The sequence below is a fragment of the Vitis vinifera genome, chromosome 5 (assembly GCF_030704535.1).
Source record: "Vitis vinifera cultivar Pinot Noir 40024 chromosome 5, ASM3070453v1".
Taxonomy (NCBI): domain Eukaryota; kingdom Viridiplantae; phylum Streptophyta; class Magnoliopsida; order Vitales; family Vitaceae; genus Vitis; species Vitis vinifera.
The window spans coordinates 21,834,414-21,857,266 of NC_081809.1; the positions used below are offsets into that span (position 1 = coordinate 21,834,414).

The window sequence follows — 22,853 nt, forward strand, 5'->3', positions numbered from 1 at the left end:
CATATATTTTTCGGTGATTTGGATAACAAAGTTAAGGTCTCTCTCAAGGGAATAAACCTTTACATTTAATATATGATTGAGAATTGTAAAAAACGCCTATTGCTCTAAATACACTAGAGCTTGAGGAATATATGTCACCATTTTGGACCCTCAAAGGATTCACTTTGAGCCCCATCTTTCGAGATGCTCTCATAATCTCTAAAATATCGCCCAACCGAACCAAGAAGAAATGAACATAAATAAAAAGATAAAGAGGATTCTAGTTTGTAAAATGAAAGATGACCATCTTTCTATGGAATATTTTAGCCAAAAAGAAAGAAAGAAAGAAACTCTGTTTCTCTTATTCTAAAATAAGTAAGTTTATTCATAGTTATTCAACCAAGAAGATCCTCAGTAGCCTTGTCTCTTGGAAAGCATTGTGGAGACAAAATCATCCATTGCTTTCAGAGAAGACCCTTCCTCTCTCATTGCATCTCTTATCTTCTCTCCAATCTCTGCTGCTTTCTTCTTCATCTCCTCTGCTTTCCCTTTACTGTCCATAACCAACTCTATTACTCTCTTCACCTCCTTCCTCACCACTGCACCCTGCAGTCCTCTTGTCAACTCCACAGCCACTCCCATGTCCTCCACCAGCATTTTGGAGTTATAGCATTGCTCTGCAGCCAACGGCCACGCTATTATTGGAACTCCCACACAGAGGCTTTCCATCACTGAGTTCCATCCGCAGTGGCTGAGGAAGACCCCAGTTGATTTGTGTGATAGGATCTCCAATTGGGGTGCCCAGTTGTGGACAATCAGGCCTTGGTTTCTATCAGCCATTCGCTGTTCGAACTTTTCTGGTAACCATTCTGCTCGAAACTCACCTTTTATGTCGAAACCAACTGGAGGCCTAATCACCCAGATGAAGGGTTTCCCGCTGTCCTCCAAGCCCATGGCTAGCTCCATCATCTGAGACGGACTAATAGTGTTCTGTGAACCGAAGGAGATGTAAAGAACTGAACTTTGTGGATGTTTGTCCAGCCATTCCAGGCATTTCTCAGGAGACACTCCAGGCACTTTCCAGGCTCGTTGCCCGAAGATGCTACCCGAGGAAGGTGAATGATTGAGCAGAGCTGGAGGGAGAAGAGGTCCTATGGTCCACACAGGAAGCTTTACATAGTTTCTAAATATCTCCAGGCCTTGAGGCTCAATCTCCTCAGCTGTGTTACACAACCACCCTGAAGACTTTAAAGAATTTGCTAGCATAGGCTGGAAATACCTAGACCAAACATCGGTTCCGTCAGCCACTCTCAGGTACTGATGAAGCTGAGTGATGTGGAAGCGGCAGGAATCAGGAAACCCTGGCACCGCAAAGTAATCAGATTCTGTGGCGCGATGTGGGAGGTTCTGCCACAAAGACATGTAGGCTGCAGTGCCATAGGCGCCACCGGTGGTGAATGTGACATTGGCAGTGCCTAAACTCTTGGCAACTTCCGTGGCCCATCCAAAGAACACATCAGATATTATGCAAAGAGGAGGCCTGCCTTCTTTCTCAATGATCCCAGAAACAAGGCTGTGAAAAGGAGCTTGGAGAGAATTGGAGGCGTGGAAAAAGGTCACAAACTGTTGAAGAGACAAGGATTCAGTGTTCTCAGTGTGGGGCGGGAGGCCATGATCAGAGCCGCAGAATGGAAGTTCGGCGAGGCGGATACTCGGTTGGGATGAGTCATTTGATGTTGTGGAGAGGGTGGTTCTGAGGTGTTGGACATTGAGAGGGGTGTTGGCAATGGTGATGGTGAAGCCAGTTCTTTGCTGAATTTGCTTAGCTAGATGTCACAAGCTGACCCAAATGAGCCTCCCCATAGCCTTATATAGGGCCAGGAAGCTTCTGGAGACTCCTAGAATGGGAAGAGTGTGGAAGGTTCTAGAGAAGTCTGGAAAAGTCCACACAATTCTACACTATGGTGGAAGGCACAAGAGGAGTCCGGGGCTTTCTAGAGAAGTCTAGAAGACTCTTGTATATACTTGTATATAGGCTTGTAACTAGAATGATGTAGGACATTCTAGAATAGTCTTGAAATGTAAGGAACCCTCCAAGGTTCCAGAGAGTTCCATTGGTGCCTATAAATAGGTGAGGGCCTCATTTGGCCAAGGCACCAAGCAAGTGAGCATCCAAGCACTTGTAAAGGCTTCCTTGAGATAATAAAGCTTCCATTCTTTAAGAAGTTGCCTACCAAGCTTCTTAAGCTTTTGAGTCGCAAGTGTCTTAGCCGAGCAAGCTAAGCATTGGGGAGCAAGGCTGACTTAGCAAGATCAAGCGTCTTGGCTTGTCTAAGTGCCGCACGAGCTTAGTGAACGACTAAGTCCGTGACAAGTGGTATCAGAGCGCGGTTACAAGGTGGGCATACCAAAGGAAGCATGTCGGGCTCTAACGTGGAGGAGACTAGCGAGCAAACCCGTGGACGGGAGATAGAGCGGGCTGCACGAGGCCGAGGTAGGAAGGATAAGTCTCATGACGCCTTAGCCAACATGGAGGCAAGGCTAGCCAAGGTGGAGCTAGCCATGGCGGACACCCGGGAAGGGGTGGACTTGATTGAGCAAGGCATGGAGAAGGGATTAGAGGATCTAAGGGAACAGATCCAAGACCTTCGCGAGGGAGTGCTAGGCTCACAAGTTCAGCCGGTGTCACATGAGGAGTTCATGTCCTTCCAAGACAAGGTCATGACCATGTTCGCTAGTGTGGAGTCAAGGATGGAGGCCTTGGCTGCACGCATGGATACCCGAGACCAAGAGATCCGACAAGAGCTGGCCATCTACAAGACTGCGGTGTCAGCACGCGTCATGGCCACTCATGAGGCACCAAGGGTGGAGGTGCCCAAGCCACACACGTTCAGTGGCAAGAGGGATGCCAAGGAACTGGATAATTTCTTGTGGCACATGGAACGTTACTTTGAGGCCATTGCATTGACGGATGAAGCCACTAAGGTACGCACCGCGACCCTCTACCTCACCGATAATGCTACTCTATGGTGGCGTCGACGGTTTGCCGACATAGAGAGAGGGACATGCACCATAGACACATGGGATGCCTTCAAGAGAGAAATCAAGAGGCAATTCTATCCCGAAGATGTGGCTTATCTAGCAAGGAAGAGTTTGAAGCGTCTCAAGCACACGGGCTCGATCCGTGAGTATGTCAAAGAATTCTCTACTCTTATGCTTGAGATACCTAACATGGCTGAGGAGGAGCTGCTGTTCAACTTTATGGACAACTTGCAAAGCTGGGCCGAGCAAGAGTTGAGGAGACGTGGTGTCCAAGACCTAGCCACGGCCATGGCAGTAGCCGAGTCCTTAGTGGATTATAGAAGGGGAGACTCCTCCAAGCCCAAGCCACCATCCAAGGGTAACCCGGCCAAAGGTGGGGGAGACAAGAGGTCGCAGGGCCACACTCCTAAGGAAGGATCGAGCAAGGGCCCTAGTGGCAAGGATGGCAAAGGCAAGGACAAGCGGAAGGAGTTCAAGCCCAGGACCAATTGCTTCTTGTGCGATGGTCCGCACTGGGCACGGGACTGCCCTAAGAGGAAGGCTTTAAATGCTATGATCGAGGAGAAGGAGCAGGAAGACGATGCTAAGATGGGATCGTTGCAGCTCCTAAATGCCCTTAAGGCCAAGCCGACGCCTAAGACGCCTCAAAGCAAAGGGCTGATGTACGTGGAGGCCCTTGTGAATGGTAAGGCCACCAAGGCCCTGGTGGACACAGGTGCCACTCACAACTTTGTCTCGGAGGATGAGGCAAAAAGGTTGGAGCTCCAAGCATCCAAAGAAGGAGGATGGCTCAAGGCAGTCAATTCAGCCGCCAAGCCATCGCAGGGAGTAGCTCGCGGGGTGACTATGCACATTGGCTCGTGGGAAGGAAGGGTCGACTTCACAGTGGCACCCATGGACGACTTCAAGATGGTGCTAGGAATGGATTTCCTACAGAAGGTCAAGGCCGTGCCACTACCTTTCCTACGCTCAATGGCTATCCTAGAGGAGGAGAAGCCGTGCATGGTCCCTACAGTCACTGAAGGTACGCTCAAGACCCCTATGCTATCTGCTATGCAAGTAAAGAAGGGGTTAAAGAGGGAAGAGGTGACCTACCTCGCCACCTTAAAGGAAGAGAAGGATGATGGGTCGGGAGAACCCATTCCTAAGGAAATCGAGGGGGTCCTTGATGAGTTCAAGGACGTGATGCCGCCCGAGTTGCCTAAGAGACTTCCTCCTAGAAGAGAGGAAGATCACAAGATTGAGTTGGAGCCAGGAGCCAAGCCCCCTGCTATGGGGCCATATAGGATGGCACCACCTGAGTTGGAGGAGCTAAGGAGACAACTCAAGGAGTTGCTAGATGCGGGGTTCATCCAACCGTCCAAGGCTCCCTATGGCGCGCCGGTCCTATTTCAGAAGAAGCATGATGGGTCCCTACGAATGTGCATAGATTACCGGGCACTCAATAAGGTGACGGTGAAGAACAAGTATCCCATCCCTCTCATTGCTGACTTGTTCGATCAACTTGGAAGGGCCAGGTACTTCACGAAGCTGGACTTAAGGTCGGGCTACTACCAAGTCAGGATTGCGGAGGGAGATGAGCCGAAGACTACATGTGTGACCAGGTATGGCTCATATGAGTTCTTAGTGATGCCTTTCGGACTCACCAATGCCCCAGCAACGTTCTGCACCCTCATGAACAAGATCTTCCACCCATACTTGGACAAGTTCGTGGTGGTGTACTTGGATGACATAGTCATCTATAGTAACACTCTAAAGGAGCACAAAGAACACTTGAGGAAGGTCTTTAAGATCTTGAGGCAGAACGAGCTATACGTAAAGAAGGAGAAATGTTCGTTTGCTAAGGAGGAAGTGAGCTTCCTTGGGCATCGCATCAGAGATGGCAAGCTGATGATGGATAATAGCAAGGTGAAGGCCATCCAAGAATGGGATCCACCAACCAAGGTACCTCAACTCAGATCTTTCCTTGGTCTAGTTAATTATTACCGGCGGTTCATAAAGGGTTATTCGGCAAGGGCTGCCCCACTCACTGATCTCCTTAAGAAGAATAAGGCATGGGAATGGGATGAAAGGTGCCAACAAGCCTTTGAGGACTTGAAGAAGGCTGTGACTGAGGAGCCAGTGTTGGCACTACCCGACCACACCAAGGTCTTTGAGGTACACACAGATGCTTCAGACTTCGCTATTGGGGGAGTCCTTATGCAAGAGAGGCACCCAATCGCATTTGAGAGTCGCAAGCTAAACGACGCAGAGAGGCGTTACACGGTGCAAGAAAAAGAGATGACTGCTATCGTCCACTGCTTGCGCACCTGGAGGCACTATCTACTAGGGTCTCACTTCATAGTGAAGACCGACAATGTGGCCACTAGCTACTTCCAAACACAGAAGAAGCTGAGTCCTAAACAAGCTAGGTGGCAAGACTTCCTGGCTGAGTTCGACTATACGCTGGAGTATAAGCCAGGAAGTGCTAACCATGTGGCCGACGCCCTAAGTCGCAAAGCCGAGCTAGCGTCCATGACGAGTCAGCCCCAAGGAGATATAGTGGATCTTCTAAGGGAGGGACTGCAACATGATCCAGTGGCTAAAAGCCTTATCGCCCTGGCTCATGAAGGAAAGACTAAGCGATTTTGGGTGGAGGACGGCCTACTCTATACCAAAGGGAGACGACTCTACGTGCCTAAGTGGGGGAACATAAGGAGGAACCTGATTAAGGAGTGCCACGACACCAAGTGGGCTGGGCACCCTGGGCAACGACGCACTAGGGCACTACTCGAGTCGGCGTACTATTGGCCTCAAATACGGGATGAGGTTGAGGCCTATGTGAGGACTTGTCTTGTGTGCCAACAAGACAAGGTGGAGCAGCGACAACCTAGAGGCCTGTTAGAGCCACTACCTATAGCAGAGCGCCCATGGGACAGCGTCACCATGGACTTCATCATCGGGCTACCCAAGTCAGAGGACAATGGGTCTATCATAGTGGTGGTAGACAGGTTCTCTAAGTACGCAACCTTCATAGCAGCCCCGACTGACTGCACGGCAGAAGAGACGGCAAGGCTATTCCTAAAGCACGTAGTCAAGTATTGGGGGTTGCCTAAGTTCATCATCAGTGATCGCGACCCACGCTTCACTGGGAAGTTTTGGACGGAACTCTTCAAGCTTATGGGTTCGGAGCTTCACTTCTCCACAAGCTTTCACCCACAGACAGATGGACAGACTGAGAGGGTGAACGCCTTATTGGAGCTCTACCTAAGGCACTTCGTGAGTGCCAACCAGAAGGATTGGGCTAAGCTGCTAGATGTAGCCCAGTTCTCATACAACCTACAAAGGAGTGAGGCGACCAACAAGAGTCCGTTCGAGCTAGCTACGGGACAGCAACCGTTAACTCCTCACACCCTAACAATTGGCTACACGGGGAGAAGTCCAGCGGCTTTCAAGTTCGCAAAAGGGTGGCACGAGCAAGCTGATATAGCACGCTCATACTTGGACAAGGCCGCTAAGAAAATGAAGAAGTGGGCTGACAAGAAGCGACGACACACGGAGTATAAGGTCGGAGACATGGTGCTTGTCAAGCTCCTTCCTCAACAATTCAAGTCCCTAAGGCCGGTGCACAAGGGCCTTGTGAGGAGGTATGAAGGACCCTTCCCCATACTTGGGAAGGTCGGCAAGGTGTCCTATAGAGTCGAGCTGCCCCCGAGGTTGAAGATTCATCCTGTCTTCCATGCCAGCTATTTGAAGCCCTATCATGAAGACAAGGATAATCCAAGCCGAGGGTTGTCCAAGAGGGCACCTACAGCGGTTGTGACCTCCTATGATAAGGAGGTAGAACTCATCCTCGCAGACCGGGTCATCAGGAGACGAGGGGTACCTCCTGCTACAGAATACTTAGTGAAATGGAAAGGACTACCAGAAAGTGAGGCTAGCTGGGAGCCAGCAGAGGCACTATGGCAGTTCCAGGAACAGATCGAGCGGTTCCGGGCAGAAGGCGCGACGAGGACGTCTGCGGCATAGGTGGGGGAGAGTGTCACAAGCTGACCCAAATGAGCCTCCCCATAGCCTTATATAGGGCCAGGAAGCTTCTGGAGACTCCTAGAATGGGAAGAGTGTGGAAGGTTCTAGAGAAGTCTGGAAAAGTCCACACAATTCTACACTATGGTGGAAGGCACAAGAGGAGTCCGGGGCTTTCTAGAGAAGTCTAGAAGACTCTTGTATATACTTGTATATAGGCTTGTAACTAGAATGATGTAGGACATTCTAGAATAGTCTTGAAATGTAAGGAACCCTCCAAGGTTCCAGAGAGTTCCATTGGTGCCTATAAATAGGTGAGGGCCTCATTTGGCCAAGGCACCAAGCAAGTGAGCATCCAAGCACTTGTAAAGGCTTCCTTGAGATAATAAAGCTTCCATTCTTTAAGAAGTTGCCTACCAAGCTTCTTAAGCTTTTGAGTCGCAAGTGTCTTAGCCGAGCAAGCTAAGCATTGGGGAGCAAGGCTGACTTAGCAAGATCAAGCGTCTTGGCTTGTCTAAGTGCCGCACGAGCTTAGTGAACGACTAAGTCCGTGACATAGAGCTAGGAAAGGTATGATATGGCCTTGGGCCATGAAAGGGAGCATCACTATATGCTCATGTTGAGAACCCATCTCCTGATTTCTCCTATGGATGTGACTGAGTCCTCAGACTTGGTATATATTCTATGGCTATGGGGCTTTGTATAGGTAAAGAACCCTTTTTCTGGTGGCGGTGATACAATAGAGACTAACGGGTAAATGCTGAGACATATACTAAAAAACTTTTGGAGCTTGAAGCATGGAAACCTATTCTTTTGTTGTGGAGGTGGTGGTGAATCAGTGATGGCTAGGTAGCATAGATAAGGTTAGACAGTAGGTCTGGACATGAAACACGCTTCTTCTTGATACTTTGTAATGGAAAGAAACCTTTCGGCGTGGTTGGAATGGTGGGGATGGCTCAGGGATTAGGGAGTGGCTTTGGATATTAATGCCTTCACGGTCACTAGTACTCCAACTAACTTTTGCTCGGTGGTATGATAACGAACCTCATTTATTTTTATACCAAAAATACCCTGATGAATCATTTTTACATCAAAAAAGCCCTTGATCAATAATTTTTGGGATTGATCGATTAAAAATGATGAAAACATTTCAAATTTGTAAAACTAATCTTCTTCATTTTTGAACTTGAAGAGTAACCAATTTTTAACATAAATACCCTTCAATATTTTCATTATTTACATGTTTGTTTTAAAAGAAAAAAAAAATATAAGAGCATTTTTATCAAAAATTGATATTTTTTAGGTTAAAAAAAGATGAAGAGTTAGTTTTTCAAAGTGGGCAAGATTTCATCCCTTTTAATCGATTATCCCTCATTTTTATACCAAAAACATCATCAATATATTACTCCTCCGTATTTTTCTACCAAGTAGAATGTTGATAGTCCTACCTTGGAAATGGACTTCTCTAGAAGGAAAGTAGTTCAGTGTCAATAAATCTTTTGTAGAGAGGGGGTTGCTAGCTATAGGTAGTGTGTGGTCTTTAATTTGATCTAAAAGTTACTGAGAGCAATAAATCTTTTGCAGAGATGGGGTTGCTAGCTATAGGTAGTGTGTGGTCTTTAATTTGAACTAAAAGTTACTGAGAGCTCCAGTCAAAAGAAAACAATAATTCTTAGTGAATGAGATCAATTTGCTTTGATTTTTTTTAATGTTGTATTGATTTATCAAACTCAAACACTTCTTTTTTGGTAGGGAGATACAACATGAGAAGAGCATTGGTTGTGATTTCATCCTGTATGTACTGTTAGTCAATTTTGATATGTTTTACGTGTCTATGAAAAAGTGACACATTCTTCTCATCGTGGTGTTATTTTCAACACACTGCAATATTATTACATTTTTCATAAAAGAGTAATACATTTTTTCTAAAAGTTGTGTCAATCTTCAATACGCACAAATTTTAATTTTTAATAAAATTAAAAGAAAATTAATATAAAATATTAAATACTTTTTTATGAAAAATATATTCTATTTTTTTATTTTATATAAATAAAAAATAAAAAACTTTAACGAAGAAAAATGTTAACACCATAACTAAGTTTTTATTTTCTTTAAGGTTATGTTTGGTTCCAGAAAGTACAAAGGAAAGAAAAAAAATGTTAAGGGAAATGATTTTCTCATGTTTGATTGTCCTATAAAATATTCTAAAGAAAATTAAATATAATTAAAATTAATTAGAAACTTATACACTTTAAAATTATTTAATCTTTATATTGATGAGTTAAAATAAATAAAATGAGTTTGAAGTAGCAAACAAAAATAACTTATCATCTTTAACTCCATTTTTAATTTTCCTTTACTTTTTCTTTCCTTTTACTTTTCCTCTCTATTTTCTTTCCTTTTCATTTTCCCTCAAATTTTCCGAGAACCAAACATAGAATTAAAAATATGAAACATTTTAATCAAGAAAAAAGTTAAAACTATGATCAAGTTAAATTCATAAGTAAAAAGACAAAACCGTAATCATTCTGTTACGACCATTGGTTTTTTTTTTTTTCTTCTCACACCCGGATAGCTGGCGATGGCATTGTCGGGCTTGATAGTTTCAAGGACTACTATGATCCGTCTTTGAAATGTGTCCGACAAACTCTTCTTGAGTGTACAGGTGTGTCTGGAAGCTATTTGAGGTAGTTGCATTTTCCCATGTAATGCATTTGGCTGCTCAGGCTAGTGTTTGGTGTGCTATGGATGTTGAAATCTGTGTAACAATTAATGGCGAAAAATAGAAAATTGAGAAAGAAGAACACAAAGATTTAACGTGGTTCGGCTAATTGCTTACATCCACGGGAACAGGGAAAGAGGATTTTCACTATGTTCAAATTAGGGTTACATAAAATGGTATTTATATTAACCATTAGGAATGAAAATTCCAAAAACACCCCTGAACCACCCCCCAACCTATTGTTCGCCCCACAACAAATATGAGCCACATACTACAACAATCTCCACCTTGGAAAATATTCACTCCCCCCTTAGGAGACTAGAAATATAGCTTATAACTCCACCTGGGACAATAGGTTGGGGTATCTCCCATCTAGCAACTAGAGACATTAATCAAGTTTAAGCAATGCTTGAAATTTTCTGTGGTAACAGGCTTTGTTAACATGTCTGTTGCGTTCTCAGATGTGTGAACCTTCTCAAGTAACAGTTCACCAGAATAGACCAATTCCCTGATCTTATGAAATCTCATATCTATGTGTTTGGTCCTTGCATGATACAACTGGTTCTTTGCCAAATAAATGGCAACTCTGATTGTCACAATATAATTGAACTCCACCTTGCTAAATACCCAACTCCTTAACCAAACCTATAAGCCATAATGATTCCTTTGTAGCCTCAGCTATTGCCATATATTCTGACTCAGTAGTAAATAGTGCAACTAAAGACTGTACCATAGACTTCCAACAAATAGGTCCCCCACCAAGGGTGAATACATAACCTGTGGTAGACCTCCTGTCGTCCAAGTCACCTGCATAGTCTGCATCAACATATCCTCTAATTGAAGGATCACTTTGTTGTTTGCTGAACATGATGCCATAGTATGTAGTACCCCTTAAGTATCTAAAAATCCACTTGATTGCATCCCAATGCATTCTTCCCGGATTTGATAGAAACTTGCTCACCACACTAACAGTATGCGCCAAATCTGGTCTTATACAAACCATAGCATACATAAAGCATCCCACTGCACTTGCATATGGAACCTTTGACATGTCTTTTACTTCATCATCTGTCTTTGGACATTGATTAGTAGACAACCTAAAATGATTTGCCAAAGGTGTACTTACTGGTTTTGCATCATCCATGTTGAACCTCTCAAACACTCTCTTAACATAGCTATACTGAGATAACCATAATCTCCTTGAAGCTCTATCTCTGTGAATCTCCATTCCAATAATCTTTTTGGCTGCATCTAATTCCTTCATGTCAAACTCCTTACTCAACAAGGACTTCAACTTATTGACCTCAACCATACTCTTTGCAGCAATTAACATGTCATCCACATAGAGTAATAGAAAAATAAATGATGAATCATCATCTAGGCTCTTTACATAAACAAAACAATCATACTCACATCTCTTGTAGCCAATCCTGATAATGTAGGAGTCAAAACACTTGTACCACTGCCTTGGAGACTGCTTCAACCCATAAAGTGATTTCCTCAATTTACAGACCAAGTGTTCTTGTCCAGGTTGAATAAACCCTTCTGGTTGTACCATATAGACCAACTCCTCCAAATCACCATGAAGAAAAGTTGTCTCTACATCCATTTGTTCTAGTTGCATGTCAAAATGTGCTACCAAACCCAACACTGTCCTGATGGAAGTGTGCCTGACCATGGGGGAGAAGATCTCATCATAGTCAACCCCTTTCCTCTGTGAGTAACCTTTTGCTACTAAACGAGCTTTGAACTTTTCACCTTCTTTTTCTGAAATTGCTTCTTTCTTCTTGTACACCCATTTGCATCCTATTGCTCTCTTCCCCTCTGGAGGCTCCACCAAATCCCATGTTTGGTTCTTATGTAAAAACTGAATCTCCTCCACCATAGCTCCCATCCATCTACTTTTCTCTTGGTTGTGTATTGCCTCTTGAAAGGTAATAGGATCCTTGCTACTAGTAATCAATGCATAAGAAACCAAATCTTCAAAACCATACCTGGTAGGTGGCTTAATAGTGCGTCTGGGTTTGTCTATGGCTATACTATGATGTTGTTGATCTTCTGAACTAGACTTCCTTGCATTTCGAGCATGATCCTCTATATCATGGGTCTCTAATTCCACCTGTATCAACTGCTCATTACTGCTGCAACTTTTTGGTTCTTGTTTCTCTCATTTCTGAGTACACTATAACATGGGTTTCTCATCAAAAACCACATCTCTACTAATCACCACCTTATTTGCCTTTGGATCCCAGAGCTTGAATTCTTTCACCCCTTTCTTATACCCCAGAAAGATACACTGTTTGGACTTCGCATCAAGCTTTGATCTCTCCTCATTAGGAATGTGCACATAAGCTGGGCACCCAAATACTCTCAAACCAAATTAATCTATCGGACTGACTGTCCATACCTCATCTGCTACTTTCCCATCTAATGCTGCTCTGGGTGACCTGTTGATCAAGTAACATGCCATGTTCACTGCTTTTGCCCAAAATTTCTTTTCAAGGCCTGCATTCAATTTGAGACACTGAGCTCTTTCAGCTATTGTTCTGTTCATCCTTTCTGCTATACCATTTTGTTGTGGTGTCTTGCGTACTGTGAAGTGTCTCTTAATCCCATGAACTTTGAATTTGTATACACAGTACCATTATCTGACCTGAGACATTTAGCTTTCTCCCTGTCTAGTTTTCTACTTTAGCTTTCCACAACTTGAACTTGGCAAACATTTCTGACTTGTGCCGCATGAAGTACACCCAAACCTTTCATGAATAATTGTTAATAAAACTCACAAAATACATACTTCCTCCCAAAGATGCTACCATTACTGGTCCCCAAACGTCTGTATGAACATAGTCAAGAACCCTCTTTGTCTTGTGTGTGGCTGTCTTGAATTGCACTTTATTCTGTTTTCCAAAAATACAATACTTGCAGAAATCAAATTTACATGTTTTAATACCCTTCAAAAGATTTCTCTTGTGAAGCTCCATCATCCCACGCTCACCCATATGCCCTAACCGCATATGCCACAAAACTGTACTGTTTGACTCAGACTCTATGGTTGCAACTCCCCCTACAATTGTGGTATCCAACAATTTATAAATATTTCCTAGTAGTTTTTGCCCTTTCATCAGTCTTATTTAGTATAAGGTGGTAATTTAAAGGTTCAGGGTGGTGTTGAGGCTTGCAAAGTAGCATGCACATGTGGATGTGACCTCAAATAGCTCCATGGAAAATGGATTCATCAGTTGTATTGCTTGCCAGTGTGGGCTTTAGGCTAATTATTATTAGAATGCTTAATATATCTTATAAGCTCAAATCTTAAAAATTAAAGCTTTTAGGAAAAGTTATTCAATATGATATTAGAGCCTCATTTGATGGAATTCAAACCTTGCACACCTATTCATTCAATTCATCAAACCCCAAAAAAGGTTACTTAAGGAAAAGTATTATATACTATTTGAAATATATTATAGATCCAAATCCTAGATATATACCTATTGGAATTGAATTGAGTATCACATTTTTCCATGTTATCCATCCATATTATTTTTGAATTTTTAATTTGAGAAAAGTTTAAAATCTTAATTTTATTTTATTTTATAAAAATTAATTAGGTCTATTTGTGGGTACTCGAGTGTGAACTGTCTGGATGAACTCTTTGGGTAGTATGGCACCCAGCTAAGCATGCCTCCTCGAGCAGTGCCTACCTGTACAGTTGATCATGAATGAGTCTGTTAAGCCTTCAACAAGGTAACCTAGCAGTTGTTACATGTCACGAATGAATGACCATTATTAACAACCATTGATTGAGTGTCATGCATTAAATGTACAATAAAAGACCAATCATGAAAACAAGAGGAATGTTATGGATGTCCGCTTATAAAAGCAACCTCATAGCTAGAAGAGAGGTACACAATTTAATCCCTAAGAAAACTCTACCAGAAAAATCCTCTTAAGCTAACTAAGCCATCGGAGGGTCTACTTGGATTTGCCAAACACACTTTTTTTCTTGCAGGTCTATCCAGCACAGAAGTGCTAGACGTTGCATAGAGGGAGAAATGTTGTTTAAGTAAATGCACAATAAAAAGGTAGTCATGCAAGCAAGAGGAACGTTATGGATGTCCACTTATAAAAGCAATCTCATAGCTAGAAGAGAGGTATGCAATCTAATCCTAAAGAAAATTCTACCAAAAAATCCTCTCAAGCTAACTTAGCCATTGAGGGGTCTGCCTAGATTTGTCAGACAAACCTTTTTCTAGATTTGTCAGACAACCCTTGAAAACCCAAGGGTTGGCATATATGCCCTAGTGGTTGAAATAATAAAAGAATAACTAAAGGCCTTATGCAAGACAATAGTTAGACTTTTGTATGTAGAACTACAAATGATGTTAACATAATATATTGGACAAGGGCCTTCAAGACAAAACATAAAGAACATGTTATATATAGAAGAAAGGTTTAAAGCTCAATTAGGGGCTAAAGGCATCACCCAAGTCCTTGGTTTGTAGTATGATGAAATCTTTAATGTAGTTGTTAAACCTACCACTATAAAGTTGATGCTTTCAATTGCAATTAGTTCAAATTGACCAATAGAGTTGGTTGACATAAAAAAAAAAAAAAAAAGCTATCCTTTATGGAAAATTAAGAGAAAAAGGTCCATGTACTATCCATCAGGTTTTTCTATTCTAAAGTTTCCAACTTATGTTTGTTTACTTAATAAATATCTTTACGATTAAAACAAGTCTGATATTATAAATTATCACGATATTTGTTAACCTTGGGATTTTTTGTAACAAGGCAAATTCATCACTCTTTGTTTAAATTAAGAGATTGATATTACTTCAGATATATGTGGATGACGTGATTATTTTGGAAACTAATGTTAACTACGTCCAAGTACTTATCAACAAATTAAGTCAAGAACTTGCTCTTAAAGATTTGCAAACTTTGTACTATTTTATGGGTAGATTGTTTGTCACTCAAGCTTCTTTCATTAAGTAGAAGAAAAATTTTTAGCTTCTAATTTAACTTAAATTAATTTTATTTTCTAGTATCATCCAATAAGGAGGTAGGGACTTCATTGTTTTAAAAAGACATTTTTTGTTTTTTCATTTTCTCACGGTGAGTTGGTTGGGTTGATGAGTAATCGAGCCCAACCCAACCCAAAATCTAACCCAAGGTACTCAACTTAAGCCCAATCCAACCTCATTTTTCTAAACTCGGGTTGAGTTAAGGTTAGATTTGAGTTGATTGGGTTAAATTTAGGTTGATTGTGTTGATTAAGTTGTATAATCCAAAATCCATTTTATATATATGTTTAAAAAAAAACTTTTTTAAAGTATTTATATGAAAATTTAAATAGTTAATAGGACAAAATTTCAAAATAGCAACAAAAGAATAAATATAAATTTATATCATTCTAAAAAAAAATGAAAAATGTGTGATATATTTGATTTTTTTTCTTATAAATAGAAAAAGAAAATTAATATAATTATATAAGATAATATGTATTATAAATATTATAAAAACATTAAATAAAGTTTGGATTTGATTCGCATTGTTCGAACCCTAACCCGAGTCTAGTCCAAATTAAGCTCGGATTGACAAAACCTAACCCAAGTCTAACCCGAGTATTGTGAAGAATATAATTCTTATTATTATACAATAATTTTATTAAGTCAAACCCAATAAAAAATAGAAATGGAATGAATTTCTTATTCTAACGTCTCAAACATGTACTCCTTGATTTAATCATACAACTCCAACTAAGAAGAGAGAGAAAAAGATTTAGGTTTGTTTTGATATTATTTTTAAAAATGGTTTCTATGATTTAAAATAGAAAATAATTTTCTGATTTGATAAATTTTTGTATAGTTTTTTAAGAATATGTTCTAAAAATAAACAACTCAAATATGAAGAATATTTGAAAATTTTTTCATTGTCGATCAACAATACATAATATCTTCACAAAAAATAATTCAAAAAAAGTTGTTTCGATGAAGCACCATTGCATTGTGATGGGGTGGTTCCAGCTGCTTTACCCAGCAATAGTTGCTTCAGTATGCCCTTAACTGAGGCCTAGTAAGAAGTTCAAACATTTGAAATATAAGGAAATGGAGTAATAAGGTAGAAGCTCTGCATGCAATGCTAACATTTGCAAAAAGTATAGCCTTAAATCCATCTCAAATTTGTAATTCAGCCTCCTACTCAAGGAAAGGAAGAATAAGGGTGAAAGATCATACCTAACTAACCAACCTAATAATTGGGAGACATGTCATGACTTTCTTATATCTATAAATTATGTTTGGAACTACCTACTAATTTAGATACATAGATAAAATCTCTACCCTTTTACATACTAGTTTCATATATTCCTCTGAACTAGATCCTATATAATGGTACATCATACCAAACAACCCTAATGATTGGGTAGCATATATATCATGTAATATCCCACATCGGATAGTGGAAAAAGTTCATAATACTATATAAGTATAAACTTCTCTTAATCATATAAATGCGTTTTAAATACGTAAGGGCTCCTTTGGGATTAGAGATGACAATATCTACACGATTGGGTGCGGGTTATTATAAATGGTACCAGAGCCGATCTCCAACCTTGATATGAGAATTTGTTTGACCCCATGAAGGGTGTTTGTTTATTTGGTCTCGTAATCCTATAAACACAATGAGGATGTTGTGTCACGCCCCAAGACCCACTCCAAAGGCGTGACGGTCATTTCACACTTTAAACCCGAAGGCTTACAGTGTAACTTGACCCAAACAATTATCTTGTAATTGGAAGTTACCAATTACCAAATACCTGTTCAGAGTAGCGGAAAAAAATCTAAAATCCTCAAAATTCAATTTCAAAACTAAAACATCCACTATCCAAAATCCATTGTCCAAATATTTGCAAACTTAAACAATTCAAGTACTAGAACAAATTTCAAAATCTCCAAAATTCAACTTTGATCTAACATAAAATTTGAAGGATCAATATCCAAATAACTTCCAAATACCAAAGGATCCAAATGAACATAACTAACAGTTAAACAAAATCCAACATAAAATCCTAAGTCAAATCCTAATGATGATCATTCCTCAGCCTAGCCATCACTCCTCACCCGAACTAAGAGTACCTGAAAAATTTTCAACAATTGGGAATGAGCTCACAGCCCAATAAGAAATATTAATGCAGTTCATGGATCAAATATTTTCATTTCAAATAGGAGATATCATTTTTTTTCTCATCAAATATCAGAGTTTCAAAAATACCAATATATTCAAAATTCAACCAACCATTTTCATATCAAATTCAAACACTTTCACATAAGATTCAATCAAATCCATTCAATTTTCATTACTCTGGTTATCAAATATCAAATGCCCAGTTAAGTGGGACTTTTCAAACGGATGGCTAGCCTCAAATTGTTCCTGGTGGACGGAACCAAACACTACTAATACTAGTAACCTCTAACCAAACCCCTAGAGGCTGGGGTTCAAATCAATTACATTCCCACCATGAAATGTAAATGTCAACTATTATATCCCGTTGACAGGGCCGAATAGTCAACTATTATATCCCGTTGACAAGAGCCAAATAAACCAGAGTGATGTTTTTGTTCAAGTATTCAAATTTACACAACATAATATCTCCATATTTTGTGTCATAAATAAAACAAAATATTCCAACATAATATTTAGTACAAAACAGTTTGATCCATGCATGGTAACAAAATATCATTTTCTTTTTCACAATTCAAAATAACATATAAAATAATTTAATTTTATAAATATTGCATTAACTTCCCTTACCTCAAAAGAAGTCCTTGAAAGCTTGGGAGAAAAATAATTCTGGAAAAATCTACTCTTCTCCTAATATAACATAAGAGAAATAATTATTACTATTTATCTATCATTTAACTAATCTATTCCTTATTTAAATAAAATTAATAAATTCCCAATTTGTTTCTAATAACACATTACTAATTTAATTAAATTATAATTTTATTTCATTATAAAATTCTATATATATATATATATATATATATTTTGCTAAATCTCTCATTCTATTTATTACAAAAAAAAAAGACTATTATTACTATTATCTTAATTATTAATCTAAACTAAATATTATTATTTTAATTAACCAATTCAAAAGCCACTCAACCATTACCTAGATGTCTCGGGTACACTAAACCAAAAAGTAAGTTTTTTTTTTCATCATGATTCATTATATATATATATATATATATATATATATATATATATATATATATATATATATATATATATATATATATATATATATATATATATATATATATAAAAGGCTTCCTTCCATTTGGCACACGCCCTTTTTTTTTTTTTTTCTCCTTGCTTCCAGTAGCACAGTACATGTGTACGCCCTTTTTTTTTTTTTTCCTTCCTTCCTTCCTTCCAATGCTGTGCACACGCGTTCTCTTTCTTTTTTTTTTTACATTTTCTAATCCCTTCAACCACAAATAATAATATATTTATTTACTTTTTTTTTATTTATAAAATTAACCCTAGCCTAAAATCGAAACCTTTCAAGGAAATTTTTTTTTCTTCTCATCTAATAAAACTTAAGATCTCCCAAATTCCAATAATAAAATCAAAATCTTAAAATTTTTTATTATTTTGATTTTAAAACGAATTAAAAATAAAATAAACTAACCCTAATCTAGATTTGGGTTTTCCAAAAGATATCTAATGTGTTTGAAATTAATCAATGAATCTAAAATATTAAACTAGGGGTTAGAATCTTACCTATAGAGATCTGTTCTTTAACCCTGAAATCTGACTCCAACCTACGTTCTCTGAAATTCTGCGAACAGGAACTCTATTCAGAAAAGAATAGGAAGAAATAGAATTTCTAATTTATACCTAGGGTATTTATTCGTAAAATTACACTTTTACCCCTCTTCCACTTTATTAAATTAATTAATTAACTAATTGAATTATTATTAGTAATTTCCTAAATTACCCTTAAAAAAAATACTTGGGCATTACATGTTGTGTTTGCATGAGGAGATTTATGATATCACATATTAGATAGGGGAAAAAGTTTTTGGCACTATATAAATATAGACTTTTCTTACCCCTGTAGAAGTATTTTAAAGTTGTGAGGGTCCATTGAACCCAAAACAACATGATTGCGTGTAGGTTGTTACATATCATCATCACTTTCCTAAGAGGAGTGCCAATTATATTAAGCATCAACACAAAAAATTCTCTCAACACCAAATATAGACAACTGATTATCGATCAATTTGATATCCATTTTCACCAAACAAAATCAAACATATGTGCCAAAGTTCCTTGAATGATTGAAGTTCTTTTTTTATCATATTGCATAACATACCTTAAATTTTCGTAATCAAGGAAAAAAGGATCATTTTTGGTGTACATGGATATAGATGAAAAATAGGATACTTGAAGATGAAAAGTTCCCAAGCCACTGCATAGCATGGAAAGTGAAGGCTGTCATAGTAAGGATTCCATAGCCTACTCTAACCTTGGTTGTTCACCCTCTTTGTCAAGTTGCCAACAATTTAACTAAGCTACCCAACATCTATCGTCATTATACAACTAACAATTAACAAGAAAGAAACAAATTAACAATTAATAAGCATATTAGTCAAAATGTTGCAACCCAGGACACTAGTCAAGATATTAATGTAGAAACCAAATATACTAGTCAAGATATTAAACACTCACCGAAACTATTAATTAACATAGAAATCAAGATGTCAAAACCCAAGCAAGTGATTGAATTGTTGATCTATTGCCAATATGTTTTTGATCTTTTTTATGCTTGAAAGATAAAAAATTTTAAGTGTTAAAAAAATTAGAAACACTTTCTTAAATCATTGTAAAACACATTCTTAGTCTATTAATCATAGAAAACACTAATTGATATTATAATAACATAATAACACTATGGACTCTTAGTCTATTAATCATAGAAAGCACTAATTGATATTATAATAACACAATAACACCACTCACCTTATTTATAAATCGATTTTTTTTCTTCTTTATCACTTTAAAGTGATGGATGAGGTGAAACTAGAGTCTCCACGTATAAGTTGGCATCATCTTGGAACCACCTTATAATGTTCTTTTACGTGTTTTCTTTTAGATCGCACAACACTAGTTTTTCCTTGTTGTCCAACAACAAATGTTCATTATTCAGAGTGTGTAACAAGTAACACTTGAATTCTTCATTCAAGTTATTCCTACGACTGTTATATGGGGAAGCCATCTTACTCCAAGATGTGTCAACACCATACTCTTTCATAACCCACATCTTACTTGGATCTTCAAAACCCTGTACGCAAAGGCATCCTCCTACAACCCTCAACTTAACATATACTTCTTCTTCTTCTCTCGGAATTGCTAGCTCCCGAAACTGCTCCTTTTCAAAATCAAAAGCCATGATTGTATCAAAGTCATGAATTGGATCATAAGCTACCCAATGGAGTGCCCCATGTAAAACAGTTGCACATATGTACGCAACCCTGGTGTGATGTTTTTTCCTGAATTCTTTTCCATTTATTGGATTTCAGCGAGAAAACATCCACCACGGTCTCAGTGTTAGGATCGAGCATAGAAACAACAAATATCTTGTAGTCATCGGCAAAGGAGTCATACCCAAATCCATGGCAACCAAGAAAATCCAGAACGTTAGGATTTGGTGGTAATTGATTGCATTGTCTGGTAGATGGGTTCCATAAGACAATCTTATTCGCCAAATCAGCTATACACAATAACCCATCACAGGAATCCAGAAGAACGACTTCGTATTTACATTTTCCAATATCAAATAAATAATTAAAAGCCAATGACCCACCGTCATCATCGCTAAATGCTTCACAGTACTCTTTGGTAGAGGCTCGAACTACCATGATTGTTGCCACGTTCGCTATAGTCCAAGATGCAAAACCGAGTTCTAGCTTGGGTTTGTGGTAGTCGGAGGTGACTTCTAACGAAATGGGGATGGGAAATTAATGCGCGCCAAGCTTTGCAAACGCACCTGAAACGGATCAGAGACTTGACTGGTGATCTCAAGAGTATGTTCTCCATGATGTGAAGAGGTAACTCCGCCATTGTTGTCTTCTTTGATCTTCCTAAACCTACAATCACCCTTTTCCCTTTTTAGTCCAAAAATATATTCTTTTCTAAAGATTAGAAATCCACCTAAAGAAGAAAGAAAAAAATTACTTTCCTCCAAATATTATAACTAATATAATTTCAATTTTGAAAATACTTCCACAAATTATTTTTGCTAAAAAATAGCTAAATATCTCTCTTTTATTAACACATCATGGTCAAATTAATCCTCTAATGCCACGTGATTTTACATGAACAAATTTAAGTTAAATATGGTGATAACTAATTATCATATTCGTGGACTTCGAAGATGTCAAAATTGTATTATTTTTTATTTTTTATTTTTTATAATTAATAAATAAAATATTTAGTCTAGAAATAATTACTATTTTATATTAAGCAAATAATGATTAAAAATTATTTCTCTTAATTTTATTTTTTTTTCTTGAAGATTAATTTATATCAATTGATTGTAAAATATAATATAATTTTCTGTATTTTTTTTATTCTTTTTACTAAAAAATGGTTTTCAAAATATGATTCGAAGGGTTAAATTTTAAAATAAAATAACTCTTTTTTAATTTGAAATTAATTCAAAATTAAAATTAAATATTATTCATTTTTAAAAAAGAATATAATTTTATTTTTTAAAAAAAATAAATTAAATTAAAATACAAAATGTTTTAATTTTTTTTTTCAAAATTTTAAACATTTTATCTACCATATTAACTACAATATAATTTAATTTAGGAAAAATGAATATGGTCACCAATAAAAAAAATTAAAATTTATTTATAAGAGAAAAATACAAGTCTTAAACCCTAAATTACACCATTTAATGTCTTATTAATCAAAATTTGGTCAATACTTCGACTACTTATCTTTTTCTTGGAATTAAATTCCATTCATCAAACAAAATGTCTTTTTTAAAAATTAAAAAATTATAACTTGCTTGGGTTATGATATTTTAATTAAATAACTATAATTTATCAAAATAAAAATGAAAAATATTTTCATAGTATAAAAATAATCATAAAGTTAACCTATTATTGTTTATTTTAAATTATTATTCATAAATGATTTTATTTTTTGAAACATTATAATCTTTCATCACCTACATCTCAATTGGATATTTTTTAGCTCACCGGGGTTTAGAATTCCTTTCTATGTTCAATCCTTTCTTCAAATAAAAATTTATTTACATTCTATCTTTTCCTGGTATTTTCCCCTAAAATTATAGCTCGATCATGTTTTCTAAAATTTATTTTTAAAAATTATTTTTTATTTTTTAACTTAAAAACAATTTTTTTTAAAAAAAAAAACATTGTTAAACAAGCTCATGTTTTCTTTTTATTTTTAAAAATGGGTGAAAATAACTTCTACTTATTCTCTAAATATTGTTTTCTATTTCACTTTATTTTTAAAAAATTGTTTTCACATAACCAATTGTCAAACAATGTTAAAAATTTGAAAACAATTTTCTATTTTTAAAAATAGAAAACTATGTTTAAATCCAATGGTCAAACATTGTTAAAAATTTAAAAACAATTTTCTATTTTTAAAAATAGAAAACTATGTTTAAATCACATTGTCAAATAGGCTCTATGTTTTTTATTTTGTTTTTTTTTTTTTTTTAAGTTAAGAATAAGATTTTTTTTAAAAAGAAAAGAAAAGAAAATGTGTGATTAGTTTGTCCAAAATATTGTAAATTGTAACTTGAAAAATACTTCTCTCTACACATTGTTACAAAGGGGAGGTGACAACATGATAATTTTAGACTTCTGTTTTAAAGAGAGAGAGTAACAAAAATTACTATTTAGATTTTATATTTTAAAACTATATATATATATATATATATATATATATATATATATATATATATTTTAAAAAACAGATACAAATATTTTTAAAATTTAATAATTTTTTCCATAGTAAAAGAAGTAGAAATTTATTATTTTTTTCATTTTAT

The 22,853-nt window shown here is 37.3% G+C and overlaps 2 protein-coding genes across 2 annotated transcripts; both read right to left on the reverse strand.

Moving 5' to 3' along the window:
• Positions 1-263: 263 nt before the first annotated feature.
• LOC100854683 (UDP-glycosyltransferase 92A1) lies at positions 264-7,881 on the reverse strand. Its single transcript, XM_003632003.4, has 2 exons — positions 7,582-7,881; positions 264-1,805 (listed from the first exon to the last, which is right to left on the reverse strand). The coding sequence occupies exons 1-2, from the start codon at positions 7,655-7,657 to the stop codon at positions 391-393; spliced, it is 1,491 nt and encodes a 496-aa protein (XP_003632051.1). The 5' UTR covers positions 7,658-7,881; the 3' UTR covers positions 264-390.
• A 2,486-nt stretch (positions 7,882-10,367) lies between these two features.
• On the reverse strand, positions 10,368-20,881 carry LOC109122611 (retrovirus-related Pol polyprotein from transposon TNT 1-94). The gene is made up of 7 exons (XM_059737104.1): positions 20,815-20,881; positions 20,625-20,696; positions 20,287-20,531; positions 20,042-20,189; positions 12,156-12,367; positions 11,979-12,074; positions 10,368-11,867 (listed from the first exon to the last, which is right to left on the reverse strand). Exons 1-7 carry the CDS (start codon positions 20,879-20,881, stop codon positions 10,368-10,370), a joined length of 2,340 nt encoding a protein of 779 aa, XP_059593087.1.
• Positions 20,882-22,853: the final 1,972 nt, after the last annotated feature.

Coding starts and splice junctions, on each gene's coding strand:
- LOC100854683 (XM_003632003.4), bottom strand. CDS start 7,657: ATGGGTTCTCAACATGAGCATATAGTGATGCTCCCTTTCATGGCCCAA. Junction 1,806..7,581: donor CATACCTTTCCTAGCTCTAT/GTCACGGACTTA, acceptor TGTGACATCTAG/CTAAGCAAATTCAGCAAAGA.
- LOC109122611 (XM_059737104.1), bottom strand. CDS start 20,881: ATGGCGGAGTTACCTCTTCACATCATGGAGAACATACTCTTGAGATCA. Junction 20,697..20,814: donor ACCAGTCAAGTCTCTGATCC/GTTTCAGGTGCG, acceptor CTTGGACTATAG/CGAACGTGGCAACAATCATG. Junction 20,190..20,286: donor AAACATCACACCAGGGTTGC/GTACATATGTGC, acceptor GATTTTGAAAAG/GAGCAGTTTCGGGAGCTAGC.